The 19,683-nt window shown below is 43.8% G+C and overlaps 1 protein-coding gene across 5 annotated transcripts in view; it reads left to right on the top strand.

Moving 5' to 3' along the window:
• The window catches only part of MFAP3L (microfibril associated protein 3 like), a 42,572-nt gene that overhangs the window by 5,669 nt on the left and 17,220 nt on the right, over nucleotides 1–19,683 (top strand). Inside the window, exons 1-3 of one of the 5 annotated variants that reach the window (XM_051842567.2) lie at nucleotides 17,727–18,319; nucleotides 18,934–18,971; nucleotides 19,053–19,364. The exons of 1 other annotated variant lie outside the window; for it this stretch is intronic. In XM_051842567.2, coding sequence (XP_051698527.2) covers nucleotides 19,067–19,364 — 298 coding nt within the window. In that variant the 5' untranslated portion in view covers nucleotides 17,727–18,319; nucleotides 18,934–18,971; nucleotides 19,053–19,066. Of the gene's footprint in view, nucleotides 1–17,726; nucleotides 18,599–18,933; nucleotides 19,365–19,683 lie in introns of those variants that run through there. 3 more of the 5 variants (XM_051842566.2, XM_008249776.4, XM_008249777.4) reach the window with 3 other exon arrangements.

Below are 19,683 nucleotides of genomic sequence, written 5' to 3'. Positions count from 1 at the left end.
CCTCAATATCTGCCCTGTAAAAGTTTATGGTCTGGTTGAGTTGACTACTCTGTGTCTGGAAAACCTAAATGAAGCAATCTTCCACCTTGCTGTTACAGAATAACTTATTCAAAACCAAATTACATATAAGAAAAACTTGGTAAGAGAGCAACTTATTTTCAGACAATGTGCTATTACCCTAAACTAGCAATATCTGATAGTAGAAACAACAGTAAAAGTTGATTAAAATTTATCTTAATAAAAACAAGACCATACTTTACATTGTGCAGCTTCCATCTGCATAATTTCACAAGATATTTTACTCAGACATCCTTATGTAATGATGCCATACTTTGTCTCTCTCTTTCTCTCTCTAAGATTTATTTATTTATTTGAAAGACAGAATTACAGACAGGCAGAGAGAGAGAGAGAGAGAGAGAGAGAGAGAGAGGTCTTCTATCCACTGGTTCACTCCCCAGATGGCTGCAATGCCCAAAGCTGCACCTATCCGAAGCCAGGAGCCGGGAGCTTCTTCCGGGTCTCCCATGCAGGGGCAGGAGCCCAAGGATTTGGGCCATCCTCCACTACCTTCCCAGGCCATAGTAGAGAGCTGGATTGAAAGTGGAGCAGCCAGTACCTGAACTGGTGCCTGTATGGGATCCCGGCACTGTAGGTGGCAGCTTTACCTGTTATGCCACAGAGCTGGACCTGATGCCATACTCATTCTCCACTACAGAGTACCAGCTCAGTATAAAGCACTCTATTTCTTGGATCTTCTCTGCCTTGATCTTTGGGATACTGCACCCTTAGCTATTCCTATGATTTTTTTTTTTTATTGCCCTTTCTCCAAGGGTTTCTTTTCTGCATTCACTGGACCTTTACCTTGGTCTTCTCATCTGTGGCCCAATGTGTTCTTTTCTGGGTGATTTATTTTTCCTCATGACTGCATCAGTAATCCACATACCAGTGTCTCCACATCTTTATTTCAATCTAGCCTCTCTCAAGTTCATGTTCAATCCATTTACTAAGTTATTGATTTATTCAATATTGAGAACCTGAGGTTTTTTCATCCCAGGGACAGGTGTGCAAAAAGACATGAGAGTGAAATATAAATTTGTGGATAAAGGCTGGGGCTACTTTGGGGAGTACTGGAGGGCTTTGACAGATATGCAAGGTAAAGAATGCAGCATGACTGGGGACACAGAGCTGTTATGGGGAACTACTAGGAGCTCAGGAAAGGGTCTGTGATGGGGTGGGGGTGATGGCAGGTGGGAAAAGGGGCTGCTCCAGAGAAGAAGTTAAAGAGGTAGATGGGAATCAGGTGTGAAGGATCAAGTCTTAGAACTTGAGTCTTACACTACTGACAAATGAAAACGTGGACTGTGTTGTAAATCAGCTCTTTTTTCAGACTGACTTTCAGAGCAACAGGGCACATGGATTGGAGGCAGGCCAGACTAGAGACAGGACTTCAAGGAAGGAGTCTAGTTCAGTGGTGCCCGTAAGAGATGACAAGTACACCAGGGAAAAGCCAAGGGAGGTGGTAGCCAGAAACAGGACTGAGAATCTCTGAGATGCAGTGATTGATTTGTATGTCTGGGCAGGACCAGAAAGGAGGCATTTTACACAACTCCCATGTAATTAATTAGAGTATCTTAGCCAGGTGCTGCGGAGAGGAGGCAGGCACACCTGTCTTGAGAGATGAGGGGCTGAGAGCGGTTGTGAGGGCTCACCTACAGGGCGAGGCTGGCAGCACCAGAATCATTTCTCAGCACGTGGTACAGCACTTATAAGAGAGGCATCCCTGATGCTACCACTGCCCCCAGTTCCCCGGCTTCTGGGCAGAGCACTGGGGGCTTGCTGATGGGACCAAAAGAACATTGGTGTGGGTGGATTTGCCTAGTTCTGGACTGAGACAGCAGCTCATTCAGAGCTGGGCCCAAATTGACTTCTTTGTAATCAGTGGGAATGGGAAGCTTGCTGAGCAGATACTTAAATACAATCCTAAACTTGCCTTCCATTGAATATTTGAGTTTGCTTATGGTGCGAGGAATAACTTAAGGGAAGGGTTTGTTCTTTATTGAAAAAATTAAAAGGTTTGAGCAAAGGGCTCTAGAAGTATCCAATGATAGGGCCAACCGATTTCAGACAGGGCTGGCAGGCACAAACTCAGGGCTAATCCAGATCACTCCCATTGGCACGTTACAGCTGTGCCTGTCGTAGACAAGAAAGGAGGTGTATATTCCCCAGGGCCGTACTTTCTGTCCCTTCTTGAAATCAGTGCAGGCTCTATGTTTGCAGCAATAGGGCCCATGTCAAGGAGACCAGCCACCTCCTTTCTTGCCCAAAGGCCAGACTCCCCTGGCTGGCAGTTAGTATAGAGCAACCGCATGGAAAGCTGCAAAGCCCACTCTCCCTGGCCCTCAGCAGGGGAAGGTATTTGAATGAAGACTGTGCTAGTGTTCGACTCCAGGCTTTACCCAGGGCTCTCTTCCAGGTGTCGCCAGGAGGCAATGGCTTAAACTTTCAGTAACAGAAGTGGGCATGAGCTGCACTACCCGGCTGCTGGCCCAACCTGGCTGCTGCTCTGCTTACTGCTTGCCTGTCTTTATGCTGTTTCTGCTGCCAGTCCCAAGAGGGAAGAGTTTTTTTGTTTTTTTTTTTTGTTTTGTTTGTTTGTTTGTTTGTTTTCCCCACATCTGGGCTATTAGACTTTCTGAAGATAACCTGGTTTTCTCTATTTCAAAATAATTTCAAGGGACTTGAAACTCACTCCCAGGAAACTGTGGACTGTCACCAGTGCTTCACCTTGCTTAGCCTTTCTCCTCAGTGCCCAGGACCTACGGAGGACTTTGAGTCCCTCCTGCCCTTGTGGGGCTTCTCATCCTCAACATGGCTGCCTCTTCTCCCTTCTCAGGGCGTCAGTGTTTGTGTCCTAAGGAATGGGTCATCTGTTCCAAAGCCCTCATTAGCATTTCCCCTCCTTATGAAATAGCATTTCTGGAGGAGGGCCCTAAACTCCCAGGATTCTCAAGACAAGCGTGCACAGCACACGCTCTGCATGGCCCTGGGGAAAACATTCTGTATCGTGGACTTTTATTCCTTGGCAGGCCGGGTTTATTTCTAACCCCTACTTGTCTCAACTAAGCCATTACTCCTGTTGGGGGAACTGTCCTCTCTCTTTTATTCCAACCCCAGGGAGCAATCTCACCTTTCTAGCTTGTCCTCTGAATTTCTCTGTATTTCTAATACATAGTTAAGTGTATAATTTTTCTAGTGCATAATAATTGCTTTATATTCAGATGTCTCCAAGACTCCAAAGCACCTTTTGTGTAAAGACCTGGTCTTAAGTGTTTTTTAATCCCTACAGCAATTGGTATTCAGCTGCTAATACAGTCTTATAAATACTTTGAGTTTTGTGTAATTGATATGACTGGCTGCTGATTGTTTTTATCACTTAGATAAAGCTGGCTGGCCAGCTGACAGATCATTGAGAACACATGCAAAATGTGCTCAGCCTATCAGGGACTTTGCCCATCAAAGTGAGAGAAAAGCAAAGTTCCTCCCTTCAAAAATTCTGTGTGGAGACCATTGAATGCCTATTTTCTACTTTGTTCTCTTTATGATCATTTGCCATATTGTCATATCAATATAATATCAATTTGTCAATTGCACATGATTTGGGGATGTCTCTGACAAGACTGGTAGACAATTTTTCAGATCCAAACAAATCCTACAAAGGATTGTTTTATGCACAAAGTTTTAAAGTAACTATCTGGACATGCATGACAGATTGGACATCAGCCCAGGCTATGTATTCAGTCGTTGGTCACGGTGGACAGGGCACAATTGTACTGCACTGAGTCAGAAAATGTGGGCTCTGTGAGTGCTCTCTGTTCATGGCTTGGGGACTTGGCCCCTGCTTCTCACACTGTCATGTGGGCAGAAAAGTGCAGATCTGCCCTCACTTAAAGAGGTGGTGAGGTTGGGGTGGGGTAACAACTTGGGGGGAGGGGGTTGTAAATGTAAATACTGGGCAAATGTAAAGGAAGCTACTGTGCTCTTAAGAGTTACATCAAGGAGAGTTTGAATTACAGGATCCCCTCTGTGTTTCCCTGAGAGCCAGTTCTTAGTGAAAGAAACTATAAAAACACTTCACTTGCAGGACTGGGAGGAATGCTCATTATGCAATTCTGCTTTGTGATCCTAGGCTGGTAAAGGCGGAAAAGCTATTTAACTGCCCTCTCAGCGAGAAGCAAATAGATGAAGTTTTATTCCGATGAAAGAAGAAACCCTAGGTGATCCCTTTCTGAGTCGTGAATCCAAGTGACCTTACTCAAAAAACTAGAGATACAGGAGTGAGGCTGGTTCCGTATTTTGAAATGCAGGTTAAGTAGGCAATTGCTTTTCATTTCAACAATAAGGGCATATATTTCAGTCATGGAAAGTAGCCCGGCCGGAGCCATGGCTCACTAGGCTAATCCTCCACTTAGCGGCACCGGCACACCGGGTTCTAGTCCCGGTCGGGGCGCCGGGTTCTGTCCCGGTTGCCCCTCTTCCAGGCCAGCTCTCTGCTGTGGCCAGGGAGTGCAGTGGAGGATGGCCCAAGTGCTTGGGCCCTGCACCCCATGGGAGACCAGGAGAAGCACCTGGCTCCTGCCTTAGGATCAGCGCGGTGCACCAGCCGCAGTGCGCCAGCCATGGCGGCCATTGGAGGGTGAACCAACGGCAAAAGGAAGACCTTTCTCTCTGTCTCTCTCTCTCACTGTCCACTCTGCCTGTCAAAAAAAAGAAAAAAGAAAGTAGCCCCCACAAACTCACCCTTTTGCAGCCTCTGCCTCCTCTTCCAGGTGACTCAGGACCTCTGCACCCAGAGCCTCCTTTGGAGTACACGACCCTCTTCAGTTTCACAGGGAAAAAAAAGGATGCATCTCTGAAACTGACTTTGAAAAAAATACTGGTCTATATTTTCAAGTTAGTTTTTTGGTAAAAAAATAGACATATTTACATAAAATATCCAAGCAATGGGTGAAATTTGTAGGAAATGTAGAGTCAATGGAGATGACCAGTAAGTTAGTACTAGATGGAATTTAAAGGGCCTAAAAGTAGAATAAATTCACTCAACATGTATTCACATCCTTGCTGCGAAAGAAGCATGTTTTGAGACCCTGGGGACACAGTAGTGAATGACATCAGTGATAGAAGCCCAGTTCTCCAGAAGCTCACATCTTAATGGGGGCAGAAATAGCATATAAATATATAGAAGGGGGCCAGCATTGTGATATAGTGGGCAAAGCTGTCACCTGCAGTGCGGGTGTCCCATGTGGGCACCAGTTTGACACCCAGCTGCTCCACTTCCGATCCAGCTCCCTGCTGGTGTCCCTGGGAAAGCAACGGAGGATGGCCCAAGTGCTTGGGCCCCTGCACCCATGGGGGAGTTCTGGAGGAGGCTCCTGGCTCCTGGCTTCATTCTGACTCATCCCTGGCCATTGTGGCCCTGGAGGGAGTGAACCAGTGGATGGAAGACTTTCTCTCCCCCCCCCCCCACTTTCTCTAACTCTGCCTTTCAAGTAAAAAAAAAAAAATCTTTACTAAATAAATATATAGAAGGGGAGTCTTTGAAAAGTTCATGGAAAATTCATATTACAAAAAAAGCATGGATTTCAATTTTTTTGCACCAAAATAGACTTAGCCTTTAATTCCATTTTTTTCTCAGAGCATTTTGAAGTATCCTCATATACAGCAGCTAATGCTGTGCAGACAAAGGCAGAGCCAAGGTAGAGAGTGATGGGATGGACACTAGTTTTGCATAGATGACCAGGGAGGACCTTGTTAGTAAGGTGGCATTGAGCGGAGGCCTAAAGAGCAGAAAAGAGGCATCCACAACTGGTTCCAGACAGAGGCAATAGTAAGTGCAAGTGTTCTGGTGTGCCTGGCACATTCCAGGATTAGCAGAGCCCAGTGAGGCTGGCAGCTGGTGGGGAGTGTGCCAGGGGGACAGAGGTTGAAAATGCAAATTGTGCAAAAGCCAGGAGCCTCCCCTCAGGCCACAGGAAGGCCTTCTCTGGCTCCTACCCTGAATGGAGCACAGCTGGGGAATGTACATTGCAGTAACTCATGAGTCTTAGTGTTCTCTTTTTTCAAATTTTTGTTTATTTGAGAGAGAGAGAAGGAGGTTCTATCTGCTGGTTCACTCCTCCAACTGCCTGCAACAGCTAGGGCTGGACCACAGCTGAAGCCAGGATGCTGGAACTCAATCCAGGTCTTCCACATGGGGGTGGGGGTGGGGGGAAGAAGTGAGAAAAACACTTCCGCTAACAGTACCTTAAGAGTTTACCAGGTATCTAGAATCTGCAAGAAAATATAAGCTCACATTGGCTTCAGGCCAATATTGAAGAAAGCGTATTAAGAATATTGCTCTCTGCTTTGTAGCCATTGTGCTCCGAAGGCTTCCCAGGGGACATGGGTTTGCCTCCTCCATCCTGGCAGGGCTCTGTCAACCTGAACTTATGGGCAGGTAGCTAGGGGTTAGCACTTCAATAAAACCTCTTTCTGATCCATGAGTTCCTCTAGCTTTTTTTTTTTTTTTTGGGGGGGGGGTGGCTAGAAAATATTGTGGCTCGTGGTGTCCAAGCTTCCAGATAGCCATCAGCTCCTACAGGACTTCACTCTGAATATAGGATTTAATATATTAAATACTCCCAGAGCTTCTTGAGAAATGGAGAAATGGACTTGGGAGCAAATGAAAACAAGAATCCCAAGTTGGCAGGATTAGGGCTATAGATTATCAAGTGACATAGCAAATTCATTGGACTAGAATGAAAAATTAAATCTTCCTATGTATGCATTCCAAATACATCAGGAGAATGTGTTGAAAGGTCATTATTTTTAAAGGACAGAGGGTAGTGTTGAGGGGAAAAAAAATCCCAACAGAAATATGTTGGGAAGGACGGGTGCTTCTGAACCAATAACAGGTTGAGTCAGGAACCTGCTAAGATTGGTGTTGATGCTGACACAGCATGGTGACCCTTTTATCTGCATCACAATCAGTTTTGGGGACTCTCCTGACAGTATAAAGGTACCATCAACCATCGACCAGTGCATCTGTCCTGTTTGTATTCAGTTCCTAAGTTTGATTTATTCCCTGGCTCATCAGATATGTGAGGAGATGTCTCTGATCAATTACAGACTTACCTTTACTGGATCTAAAACTGTTTTAGTCAACTCATTTACAATGAGACTTTGTTGACAACAAGTCCGTGATGAAACATCAATAAGCTCTTCTAAAAGATACACCTGTAATTAGAATGGCCTTTGTTTCATGTCTTAGTTGCTGACATTTAAAAATTACCTTTATAGAACCAAGAGATTTTAACATAATCTCCATAATCTCTGGCCCCACGTGAATCCCAGGCCCCATTTGGATGTGAGCAGCCATGGGCTTTTTATTCTGGTTTTAAGTCACTAAGTTAATTGTGTGACCCTGGGCAATCATTTATCTTCTCTGGGCTTCCCTTTCTCATTTTGTATAAAGGAAAAACCTTTATGAAGACATCTAAAATTTCCTAGGTCTAATGTTCTAGTTCTGTGAACAAATATGTATGATAGACCTTATTTTCATCTTGTTATATTACACCTGTAGATAAAAAGCCTTTAGTAGAATTTTTTTCTCTCCCTGCTTTGTAAGAGTTTGATTTTCAGTTCCTCTGCAGTAGTGAATCCCATGAGGACATCCCTTTTGGTGATCAAGTTAAACCAACTCTTGTGTTTAGTAGGATATCAGTATCTCACTTGCATATTAAAGTTACATTTTTAATGATTTGATGACCCAGGGTAATTTAAACATTCCACTTCTTAAAGCTGTACTTCGTATAATTCTTTCTTTCAATCAGAAAAAAATACCATGTAGAAAAAAGTGTGATGAAGATGCAAGAATAGTTTCTTACTACTGTGCACTATTGAAAATACAGTCATAAGCTGCCATACAGCTCTCAGTTTGTGACAGTTTATACCTTTGAATGTCATCCCTGTTGCCTGTCATTGTAACACCCTCCATCAGTCAGGTGTTCAGAGAGACAGTGAAGCCAGGAGGAGAGGTGAAGGGATCAGGAAGGAGCTACCATGGCGTCTCCTAGGCTATGCTGGCAGACAGGCCTTCCTCCAAATGCTGCAGCAACAGAGTGCTGCCCAAGAGACTGTTAGTTGAAATTCTTAATTTATGTACATTCCACTGGCAGTGCCAGACATCAGTTTTTGGCAAATGAGATGCTCCTTCCCTAAGAGAGTTGTTGCTATAATTGTAGACATCGCTGGTGTTGCTTTAACCTGCAACAAAATAGTCATTATATTCTGTATGTTCCAATTCCTTTGCCTGTTTGAATCTTGCCCACTGCGTTTAGTTCAGGCCCCTGTTTGTTCTTTCCTTCTTGGATGCTAAAATAGTCTAGGCCACCTCTTCATCAGCAGCCACGCTAAGGTCAAGGCCATCTTTTTTTTTTTTTTCTTTTAAAAAATGTTATTTATTTTAAAGGTAGGGTTACAGAGAGGGGAGAGAGAGAAAAATCTTCCATCCACTGGTTCACTCCCAAAATGGGACTGAGCCAGGCTACAAGCCAGGAAAAGATACTCCATCTGGGTCTCCCGTGTAGGTAACAGGGCCCAAGCACTTGGGCCGTCTTCTGTCGCTCCCCCTCTTCGTGGAGGAACGACACAGGACCCTGCGCTGTTCTTTTGTCTGCTCGGCCCTCCCCAGGTTTGCTGCTGGTTCTTCCCGGGTTGGCTACCGTCCCTTCCACCTCTGTGGAAGGGCGGTTCCCCCTAGCCACTTTCCCCACTTCCGCAGGAGAGTGGCACACCGCCAGCCGGCTCTCTCGGGGGCTGCACAGGTGTTCCTTCAGATAGATGTTCCCCTTAGATGTTCCTCGTGCATGTTGTCTCTCTCCTCCTTTATAGTCCTCTTCCACCAATCCCAACTCTGCTACCCACATGCCGAGTACGCTGCTCTCCTCCAATCAGGAGCAGGTCCTACAGTTTATTGGTTGAACTGGAGGCAGCTGTGTAGAAGCTGTTTCTCCCTTCTCAGCGCCATATTGTGGGAGAGCAGATGCATAGAATAAGTCTTAATTCCAGTAACTTAGTCTAGTCCGGGTTGCTCCCCACAGTCTTCCACTGCCTTCTCAGGTGCATTAGCAGGAAGCTAGATTGGAAACAGAGCAGCTGGGATGCCAGTGTAACCTGTAGCACCACAATGCCAGCTTCAATGCCATCTTTCTAAACACAGAACCAGCCATATGCCTATCCTTGGCATTTAATTATGTGGGAAAGGAAGCTGCAGAATACATCCATAGTCATATACATTTCCTCAGCTGTGTCAGGTTCTCTTTAATCACTATTTCTTTGAATTTGTTGTTCCTTTTTTGGGGTCAACATCTCTCCTCTGCTCCATTTGGTGACTCCATTAAAATTAAACCAAGCATTCACTTCTTCCAGAAAATTCCTGGCTCTTCCAGACCATGTGGTCTTCTCCTTATCCCAGCGGATCCTTGATACCCCTTTGCTGGACAGCTGTCACATTGACATGTAATTGTGGACTTGTGGTTCTATATCTTCCACCGAGATTCTTGGAAGACCAAGAGTAAAGATTGTGTCTTACCTTTCTAGTCCCTAGTGTGCCTTGAAGGGTAATTTCTCAGTTATTGTATATTGATTTGAATTGACCTCCCCTGGATGCTTCTAAAAGTGCCCCAGATGTGAGGCCATTCCATACTTTGATGTGATAGCATTTGCTGTCTGATTCGCATATTACCTTTGTCTAATCAGAGGCATCAAGGATCTGTGTACACATATAGACTCTAGAACATGTAGAAGGAAGGAGGGCACATCTCTTTCTGAGATATGACTTTGGCCACTGAGACAAAACTTAATGGATTTATTGGTTAAATGATTTGATTCCAGGCTACAGTAACTGCTATAGAAACATACCTGTCCTACAAATTTCTTGGTCATTAACCAGATTCAGAGACCACCTTAGCTCCCTGAAACTGTAGAATATGCTGGGTTCGGTACTGTGGCTCAGTGAGTTAAAGCCCCAGCCTGCAGTGCCAGCATCCCATATGGACACTGGTTTGAGTCCTGGCTGCTCCACTTCCAGTCCAACTCCCTATTGATGGCCTGGGAAAGCAGTAGAAGATGGCCCAGGTGCTTGGGCTCCTGCACCTGCGTGGGAGACCCAGAAGAGGCTCCTGGCTCCTGACTTTGGATCGGCTCAGTTCTGGCCACTGTGACCATTTGGAGAGTGAACCAGTAGATGGAAGACCTCTTTCTCTCTCTGTATCTATCTCTCTCTGTAATTCTGTCTTTCAAATAAATAAAATAAATCTTTAAAAAAAGTTTAGTATATGCTGATCATGAAGAAATTAGGTGAGTCAGAATGGGTGATTGAGAATTTTAATGTTATAATTTTTCTCTAAAATGGCTTAAAACCACTTTTAAAATATGTTTTTAATAAACACTGTATGGATTTTATTTAATTTTAAATATGGGAAAGGAAGTTGCAGAATGTGTCCATAACTGACATGGCTTCAATGTGCTACCAGCCTTAAAGAGATAGTGTTAATGATTTAGTGAATGTTATTCTCTTTCCAACTCATATGAATTTAATTTTCCACTTCTTGTTTCATGAGTAGAAATCTATTCTCAATCAGAGGCAGCTTTTGTGCCTTTGGTATCATTTGTGCACAGATCAAAATAGTGATGCATCTTAAGTAGATGCTGTGATAAAATCTCCTTGTGTGACTATACAAATTTCTCATCATAATGGGTGGGAAAATGCCAGCACTAACACTGCCAAGAAAAAAAACAATAACATGTCTTCATCCAGTTCAAAACACCCTTAAACAAGAGGGCCTTTTCCTCCCAGTTCCAGAAATGCATGGACAAAATAGTCTTGTTGATGATAGGAAGAGAAACAAGAAATAAGACTCAAAAAAGTGTTTTATTAAACATTTCTAGGTAAAATACAATTGTTGGGAGGTAGGTACAGGGAACCATTAAAGAAGATACATTTGGTGTTTGCTAAATATTTTCTTTTGTTCTATTTATAGAAGGTAAAGTATTTTATGAAAGTTTTCCCAAAGGCCGTGTGCAAACACTTGAAACTGCACAATTTGTTCATTGTAGCTTTTGTGTTAAAGCCTGGTTTTGAAATCTGTGGTCTTTGTTCTTGTATTCTGAAGGACTGCATTTTTAAGCTGCTGGATTATAGTACTTATGGCCTACTCTTTAGTAGCTAAAATGTCTTTCACAATGTTAGAGTGCTATTAACTAAACTTTTTGTATTGCTGTCTAAAAGATCCTTGTCTAACATGCTAAAAAAGCTGCATTTATCTACATTCCCAAGATTCAGTTACACGATGTCTTGTGTTCTTGAGGTAATTACTCTTAAACAGTGACCAGTGGTTCTAAGTGTAGCTTCATATAGCAAGTATATAAGATTATGGGTGCCCAGTGTTAAGCAAACCCAACAGAACTATATGTGAGGGTTTCTGACCCCCAGGAGCACTCCTGAGAATTGGAAAGTTGTTTCCTCAACATAGAACAGGAAAGTGCAAGGATCATATGCCATGGAGAAGAGTGAGAAGTTTGGTACAAGCTGCAGGAATTAGGGGAAGGTTGGAAGACCTAGAACCTTGATGAGCCCTGGAACTCACAGCAATGGGATGGATGCTGGGTAGGCATGCAACAAACACTGTCTGCAACACCTAGGCCCCTCCCACTATCAACCCCCAAGTCCATAGCACCCAGAGATCATACTGAAATTAACTGTCTCTCTCTTCCCAACCATACAGTGAATGGACATGGCCTGCATTTTTTTTATTTGTTTTTTGTTGTTGTTTGATTGATTATTTGCTTTGGTTTTTATCAAAGAAGCAAACAGATATCTTCCCCTCGTTTACCCTCTAAGTGCCCACAAGGCCAGTGCTGGGCCAGGTTAAAGCAGGGAACTGGGACCTCAATCCAGATCTCCTACATGGGTGACAGGGACCCAACCTCCTGAGCCATCACCTGCTGCCTTCCAGGGTACACATTAGCAGGAAGATGGATTTGGGAGTGGAGCCAGGACTCCAACCCAGGCACTCTGATATGAGATGTGAACATCCCAAGCCCTCTCTTAACTCTTCAGCCAAACACCCACTCCTGGCCTGTGATTTGTAGAGCTTTGTAGAATTCCCCATTTCTTGAATCCCTGGCAGTGTGCCCAACACATAATAAATACATTTTAAAAAAACTGAATGGAAAGAACATGGTATGAGACACAGTGAATCCTTACTAAAACCACTAATTTATTAGTGTTCACAAGTTCATTTATTTTCAGAAATAAGTTTTCATAGAGTTTCAGGGTAAAAGCACTCTGATGTCAATAACCTGTGAATTGTATATCACGTTTTCTGCACCTTAGTAACTTTTCGGACTGGGAAAGGATGGGAGTGAGAATGGAGAAGAGGAGGAAGTCAGTTTGCTGACTGAAATTCCTGCATTAAAACAAAAGTCCCTGCCTCTGTGTATCCGCAGGGCTCTAAGGGAGCTGGATGCAGTTTCAGAACAGTTGCAATATTTCTGGCCCAAAGTGCCTGCTGACACTATTAAAATATAATAGCACAGCTGTCTCCCCTTCTTTATTCTTGCTGCCACAAACAATATGTTTGAAAGTAGAAACCAATGTGACTGGCCTCTGTTTGGAAACAGCTCTGGAGGTAACACATTTGAAAATTCAGTTTGATCTTCCATTTGTTGCATTCGCTGTAACTGTTGGAGGGGGGAGTTATAGTATATTTACTATGTATATTTATTAGAACCTGTCTCCTAGTGTGTCATTTATTTACTTATTTTTTTATTTTAAAGACAGAGTTACACAGAGAGAGAAGGGGGGAGAGAGGGAGATAGGGAGGGCGGGGAGGAGGGAGGGAAGGAGGGAGGGGGGGAGAGAGAGAGAGAGAGAGAGAGAGAGAGAGAGAGAGATCTTCCATCCACTGGTTCACTCCCCAGTTGGCTGCAACGGCCGGAGCTGTGCTAATCCGAAGCCAGGAGCCAGGAGCTTCTTCCAGGTCTCTCACAGGGGTACAGGGGCCCAAGGACTTGGGCCATCTTCTACTGCTTTCCCAGGCCATAGCAGAGAGCTGGATCAGAAGTGGAGCAGGCCAGGTCTCGAAACAGCACCCATATGGGATGCTGGCACTGCAAGTGGTGGCTTTACCTGTTATGCCACAGCACTGGCCCCTCTTACTGTCTTTACTCTGACTCTCCCAAGATATTTAGTAGGGCGTCTGCTCTGACGTGGGCATCAGGGAGTCTAAGACGAATGACTCCAGTTCCTACCCTCAGATACTCACTGCAGCAAATGCCTAGATGGGCAGCTTGTGCCTTCTTGGACCAGGGTTCCTGCAAAGGATCCCTGTGCTGAGAGTCACTTGTAATGACTTCTGGTGATGGCATGGCAGTCCATAATGTATTAAACGAAACCACAGCCAAGGATTTCTGTTTTTTAAGATTTATTTATTTGAAAGGCAGAGCCAAAAAGAGAGAGAGAGAGAAAGAAAAAGAGAAAGAGGGATATCTTTTGATTTACTGGTTTATTCTTCAAATGGCCACAGTGGACAGGGTTGGGTCAGGCTGAAGCCAGGAGCCAAGAACTCCATCTGAGTACCTCACGTGGGTGGCAGGGGGCTAAGCACTTGGATCCACATCTGCTACCTTCGCATGTATAATAGCAGAGAGCTGCATTGGAAACAGAGTTGCCAGCACTCAAACCAGTCTCATATGGTGTTGGCAGGCAGCAGTTTAACCCAGTGCACCACAATTGCTGGCCTCCAAATATGTCTCTTAAAACGCGTAACTTAAAATATACTCAAGAAGCCCAGTTTGAATCAAGGGTATTTTATCCGTTATGCTAATTCTTGATCACCAAGACAAGCAATAGGTAAGAGCTTGGTGTACATGTGATTGTGAACCCTTACACTTGTACTGTGCTTAGTGAGTATTTAGCCAAAACAGCCAACTTAATGGGGTTAGAACTGGGGTCTTGGCCCAGTCTGTCTAAAACCCAAGCCCATGCTCTTAACAACTATTTTTTATTGAACGTAGGAGTTTTACAACCACCCTGATAAAAGGAACCACAAGGGTATTCAAGGAAAGAAAGGCAGTTGCAAAGTCACAGGAGGGCATCAGTCACGCGCTGCAGCCGCACTGCTCCTAGCCACAGGGGTTTGGCTGGCAGAGCAGTGTGCTGGCCTCTCCAGGGCAGGAAGGCCCTCCAGCCCTAAGGGGCATGTGGAAATCTACAGCACCGTGCTGAAGAAATATATGCCCTGAGGCTAATTAATCACCACCAGGTACCTCTTCAGTTTTACTGTACAGAATTGGAATACTAATTTCTGCCTTTGGAGAGATTCTTCATTCATCCAGCAGACAAATTCATTGAGCATCTAACATGTCAGGGGCAACTTCAGACACTGCAGATACAAAGATAAATGAGGCAGACAGTGTGGTCACTGTGGTACTGGTGTAAGGACAGGCATAATAGGGCCGTGGAACAGAATAAAACAGTTTAGACATAGCCCCACACACATGCGATTGTTTTCAAGAAAGTCATCCATTGGAGAAAAGATGATTTTTCTTACAGAGGGTGCTGAATCCCCTGGACATATATATGAGGATTGGACCTTCACCCTTTTGTATACACAAAAATAACTGGAATGGGTCAGTGTGAAAACTGAAACTGGGAAGGAGTACAGGGAAACTCTTGGTAGCAATGGATATCTTGCGTATCTTGTTTATTGTGGTAGTTCCACAGGTGTATAGACTTGTCAAAACTCACAAACATGTGTACCTATAATGGGCACATTTTATTTTATTGTGTGTAAATTATACCACAGAAAGTCAGTTTTTAAAAGGAAATTATATTCTGTCACTTCCTTGCTTAAAAATGTCAAATGGGGGCTGGCGCTGTGGCATAGTGGGTAAAGCCGCCGCCTGCAGTGCCGGCATCCCATATGGGTGCCAAGTCCCGGCTGCTCCACTTCTGATCCAGCTCTCTGCTGTGGCCTGGGAAAGCAGTAGAGGATGGCCCAAGTCCTTGGGCCCCTGCACCTGCGGGAGAGACCCAGAAGAAGCTCCTGGCTTTGGATCAGCGCAGCTCCAGCCATTGTGGCCAACTGGGAGATGAACTAGTGGATGGAAGACCTCTCTCTCTGCCTTTCCTTCTCTTTCTGTGTAACTCTTTCAAATAAAAATAAATAAATGTTAAAAAAACGTCAAATGAACATTAGATTAAGGTACAAACTCCTTACTCTAGTCTACAAACCCTAGGTGACTTGGGCTTGCATCTCTGGCCCATCCTATAATTCCTCTACCCTTACTTTCTTGCCCTGGTGGGCATTTGTGGGGTGGTTTGCTTTTGGTTTCCTAGAGTACTCTTCTTTCAGCTGTCACGTAGCTTAGGGCCTTGAGCACTGAAGGAGGACCGAAGTCCTCCCTGACTGCATAACTCAGTAATGAGCACATTATGGTGTGTATTTTCAATATGTATTTTTAAAAGATTTATTTATCTGCAAGAGTTAGAGAGAGAGAGAGAAAGAGAGAGGTCTTTCATCTGCTGGTTCATTCTCCAAGTGACTGCAGTGGTCAGGACTGAGCCAAGAACTCTATCCAGGTCTCACACATGTGTGGCAGGGGCCCAGACACTTGGGCCTTATCTTCTGTTTGTCCCAGGCCATTATCAGGGAGCTGGGTTGGGAGTGGAGCAGACGGGACTTGAGCCAATATCCATATGGGATGTTGGGGTCACAGGCAGTGGCTTTAACCACCACACCACAACGACATCCCCTATAGCATCATCACTACTGAAATTCGTATTTATACATGTAGTTATTTATTGTGTGCTCGTGCCTTTGAGAACATAAATTCCACATAACATTAAAGATTCTGTATCTCTAGGATTCAGAATAATGTCTATCCAATAAGAGATATTCACTAGATATTTTTGAATGATTAAAAGGTGAGGAATTCATATCTTATAACGTAGGCAGTAGAGACATTGAAGGTTGCTAAGTAAAGGAATGGCGCTGCATAATTTGAGTTGTAGAATGGAAAGCTCTACCAGTGGTGTCTGGAACTGGAGTAAGACTGAAGGCAGGCAATCGTGTGGAATCTACCACATGATTTCTAGTAAGAAGATAGGGAGATCCAAACTGAGACTCATTGAGAGAAGACAGCAGGATGGAGTAGCGCCAAGCAGTGTTTAAGAGTGGAGTTGTTTGTAGTCAACAACATGTAATTCTTGGTGTTTTGAGGGCATGAGGGCAATAGTTGGATTGAGAAAGGTGCTGCTCTGAACTGAACTAAATGCTCTGAGAAATGCTACATGTTTAGCAGATAAGAAAATGAGTCGGGCTTGGGAATGTTAAATTTGAGTTACTGGAAACAAGCAGTTAAGATCCCTGCATGCCATACTGCAGTACCTGTGTTCAATTCCCAGCTCTGCTCCAGACTTCAGTTTTCTGCCAGTGCAGACTCTGGGAGGCAGTAGTGATGGCTCAACTCATTGGGTTCCTACCACCCAGGTAGGAGATCTGGATAAGTTCCCAACTGCTAGCAATGGCCTGTCCCAGCTCTGGCCATTGCAAGCATCTGGGGAATGAACCAGGGTATGAACTCTATCTATCTACTTCTGTCTTTCTGCCTCTCAAATAAATAAATAAAATGTAAAATTTGAGTTACTTGTAAAAAATCCAGGTAAAAATGTCCAGTGGACATTTCAGGAAAGAGTCAGGACTGAGGACATGGGTTTGAGAGTTATTAGGTATGGTGGCAATAAAGCCATGGCAGTAGAACTGTGTGTTAGAAGACAAGAGGGCCAATATTGACTCCCCAGCAGTTAACTAACTTTTAAGGAGTAGAAAGCAAAAGAGGAGTTACTAAGGAATAATGAAAGCAATTAGGAGGAACCAAGTTGGGAAGCTATGGAGAATTTTGAGAAAGAATGCCAATAGTAGCCATTATCATAGAGATTTGGTAAAAGACTAAAAACTTGGCAACTAGGAGAACTGGTTCCTTGAGCAAGAGCTATTCCAGGAAGGAGCAAATCAAATTCAAAATGTAGCTGTTTGAGGAATTGAGGAAAAAGTGTAGGTTGCTTTTCTCAAGGTAGGAAGATGTATAGAAGGAATTCATGCCTACAAGCCTTAGTAGATGAATGTTGGCTTTTGTTTTGCTTTTGAGAAGGTAGGATACTACAGGGCCAAAATGGTTGGCTTGAAAGCTCAAGATGGGCGCTGTCGCTGTGGCACAGTGGGTTAAAGCCCCGACCTGCAGTGCCAGCATCCCATACGGGTGCCAGTTCAAAGTGCTGGCTGCTCCACTTCTGATTCAACTTTGTGCTATTATGCCTGGGAAAGCAGCAGAGGATGGTCCAAGTCCCTGGACCCCTGCACTCATGTGGGAGACTCGGAAAAAGCTCCTGGCTCCTGGCTTTGGATTGGCTTAGCTCTGGCCATTGTGGCCATTTGGAGAGTGAATCAATGCATGGAAGACCTCTCTCTCTCTCTCTTCCTCTCCCTCTCCCTCTCCCCCTCCCCCCTCTACCTCTCTGTAACTCTGTCTTTCAAATAAATAAAATAAATCTTAAAAAAAAAATAAAGCTGAAGATGTCTATAAGTATTGTGGGAAGAGGATACTGAACATTCTAAGCCCTGATAAAACAGACTGTCAGATGTCACTGATGGCCTGGCAAGGATTGGAGATCATTTGTTTATTTTGGCAAGAACTGCACAATTGTTATCATTTCCATAGTAGTACTCCTGTATCCTGGGTATAGGGGCCAGGATGACAAAGGATTAGCATGATCAAGTTTGTATATTGGCAGAGTAATTGTGGCATAGACAAGGGATGAAGTTATTGTGGTTTTAAGTCTGCATGTCTGGGTCTCGACTTAGAAATAAAGTTTGCAGGTCAGCAGTAGTGGGGGATATAGGCAGATTGAAAGATGTAGAAGAGCTAAAAATCCCAGTGAGGGGAGTAAGAGATCGAGAGCTGGAAGAATGGTTAGTAGAAGTTAAAAGATGGTTTGTTTAGAACTGCACAATTGCTTGGAACTTTAGAATTTAGAATTTAGAGAAGTGAAAGGCCCTTGTTGTAGCCAAGGATTAGTGGGTGAAATGGAGGGTAGAAGGATAGATGAAGGTTAGACCTTTGAACATGGAAGTAAAGCCACCTCTCTGCTACCCCATACCTACTGATCTTTTCTCTCCAGCCTCTGGGAGTTAGATGAAGACTGAACCCAGGGCATTCAGTGAGTGATCAAGAATCAGTAGATGCCAGTTACACAGAGTGCAGACAGCAAGATGGGGTGGAGCTCAAAGGAGCACAGGCACTGGCATAAGGGGGAAGGAGTGTCCCAGAAGCCTTAGTGGAGTTACAAGAATGCCAGCATGACTCTGATGAAATCCTTCCAAACGCTGGCAGAGCCCAAGCTCTGACCACTGGAATAAATGGGAGGTCATATTTACTGGAATAAAAGTGGTTAAGGAACACATGAGGTGAACAGTCGGGTCATTTCCAGTGAAAACAGGTGAGGGGGTGGAAAGAGTCCTTGTGATACTAAAGGAAAGAAGCCTGAAATGATTTTTTAACTCAGTGAAGTAATGTGATGTGAAATAAATTCAGGCTAAGAAATGTATTTGTTCCCACTAAGAGTCCTATGTTCTAATAGCAAAAATAACAAAATTACATTGTTATGACTTCTGTAAAAAACATAATTTAACCTTTGGAACATCTTCTGAATGTGTGTTTGAAAATTATATAGGTTTATATTTTACCTGGATTGCTAACTTTGTGAATATGAGTAGTATTTTTAAAAGTATGAATGCTAATATTTATGTATGTATGGCTTTTCTTTTTTAACAGATTCTTAATCAAGTACCAGCTCTGTGGATCCAGGACAGGTTCGTCCCATGGCCTGCTCTGAACAGTGTGTTTTCTAGTAGAAGATTCCATTGGCAAACCATCTCTCTATTGCCTTACAGAGCAAGCTAAGAAGATGGGTCGATTGAAGAGCCATCTGAAAGTGTGCTTTCTACCTTCTGTGCCCTTTTTAATCTTAGTATCCACTCTAGCCACTGCTAGGAGTGTGACAAACAGCACTTTAAATGGCACTGACATGGTCTTGGGCTCTGTGCCTGTAATCATGGCCAGAACTGACCATATCATAGTCAAGGAAGGGAACAGTGCCTTGATTAACTGTAGCGTTTATGGCGTCCCTGACCCACAATTCAAGTGGTATAATTCCATGGGCAAGCTGCTGAAAGAAGAAGAAGATGAGAAGGAAAGAGGAGGAGGTAGGTCTTAACGTCGACTGTCATAAAATGGAAACACAGGCTTTAGAGTCAGTACTCACCATGTTAGTTGTTCTTATGCAGGTCATCTAGTGATCTCATTTTGTCTCTGTTTTACAAAGGCAGAAGACAGACTAAACTTTCAAGGCTCAAAGTATTAATTCGTTGTTTTATTTTTTATTTTTTTTTTTTCCACTCATTGAATCAGAAGACAAAGGCCAAATGCTGAATTCTTTTAAAAGGCCTCTTGGAAATTTACAATGTAATGCATATTCAAATCTTTATAGAGACATATGCAAAATGGATTTTCCTTAAGTATATG

The sequence above is a fragment of the Oryctolagus cuniculus genome, chromosome 2 (assembly GCF_964237555.1).
Source record: "Oryctolagus cuniculus chromosome 2, mOryCun1.1, whole genome shotgun sequence".
NCBI lineage: Eukaryota > Metazoa > Chordata > Mammalia > Lagomorpha > Leporidae > Oryctolagus > Oryctolagus cuniculus.
The sequence above is the reverse complement of the archived record's forward strand: the minus strand, read 5'-3'. Positions and strand labels throughout refer to the sequence as shown.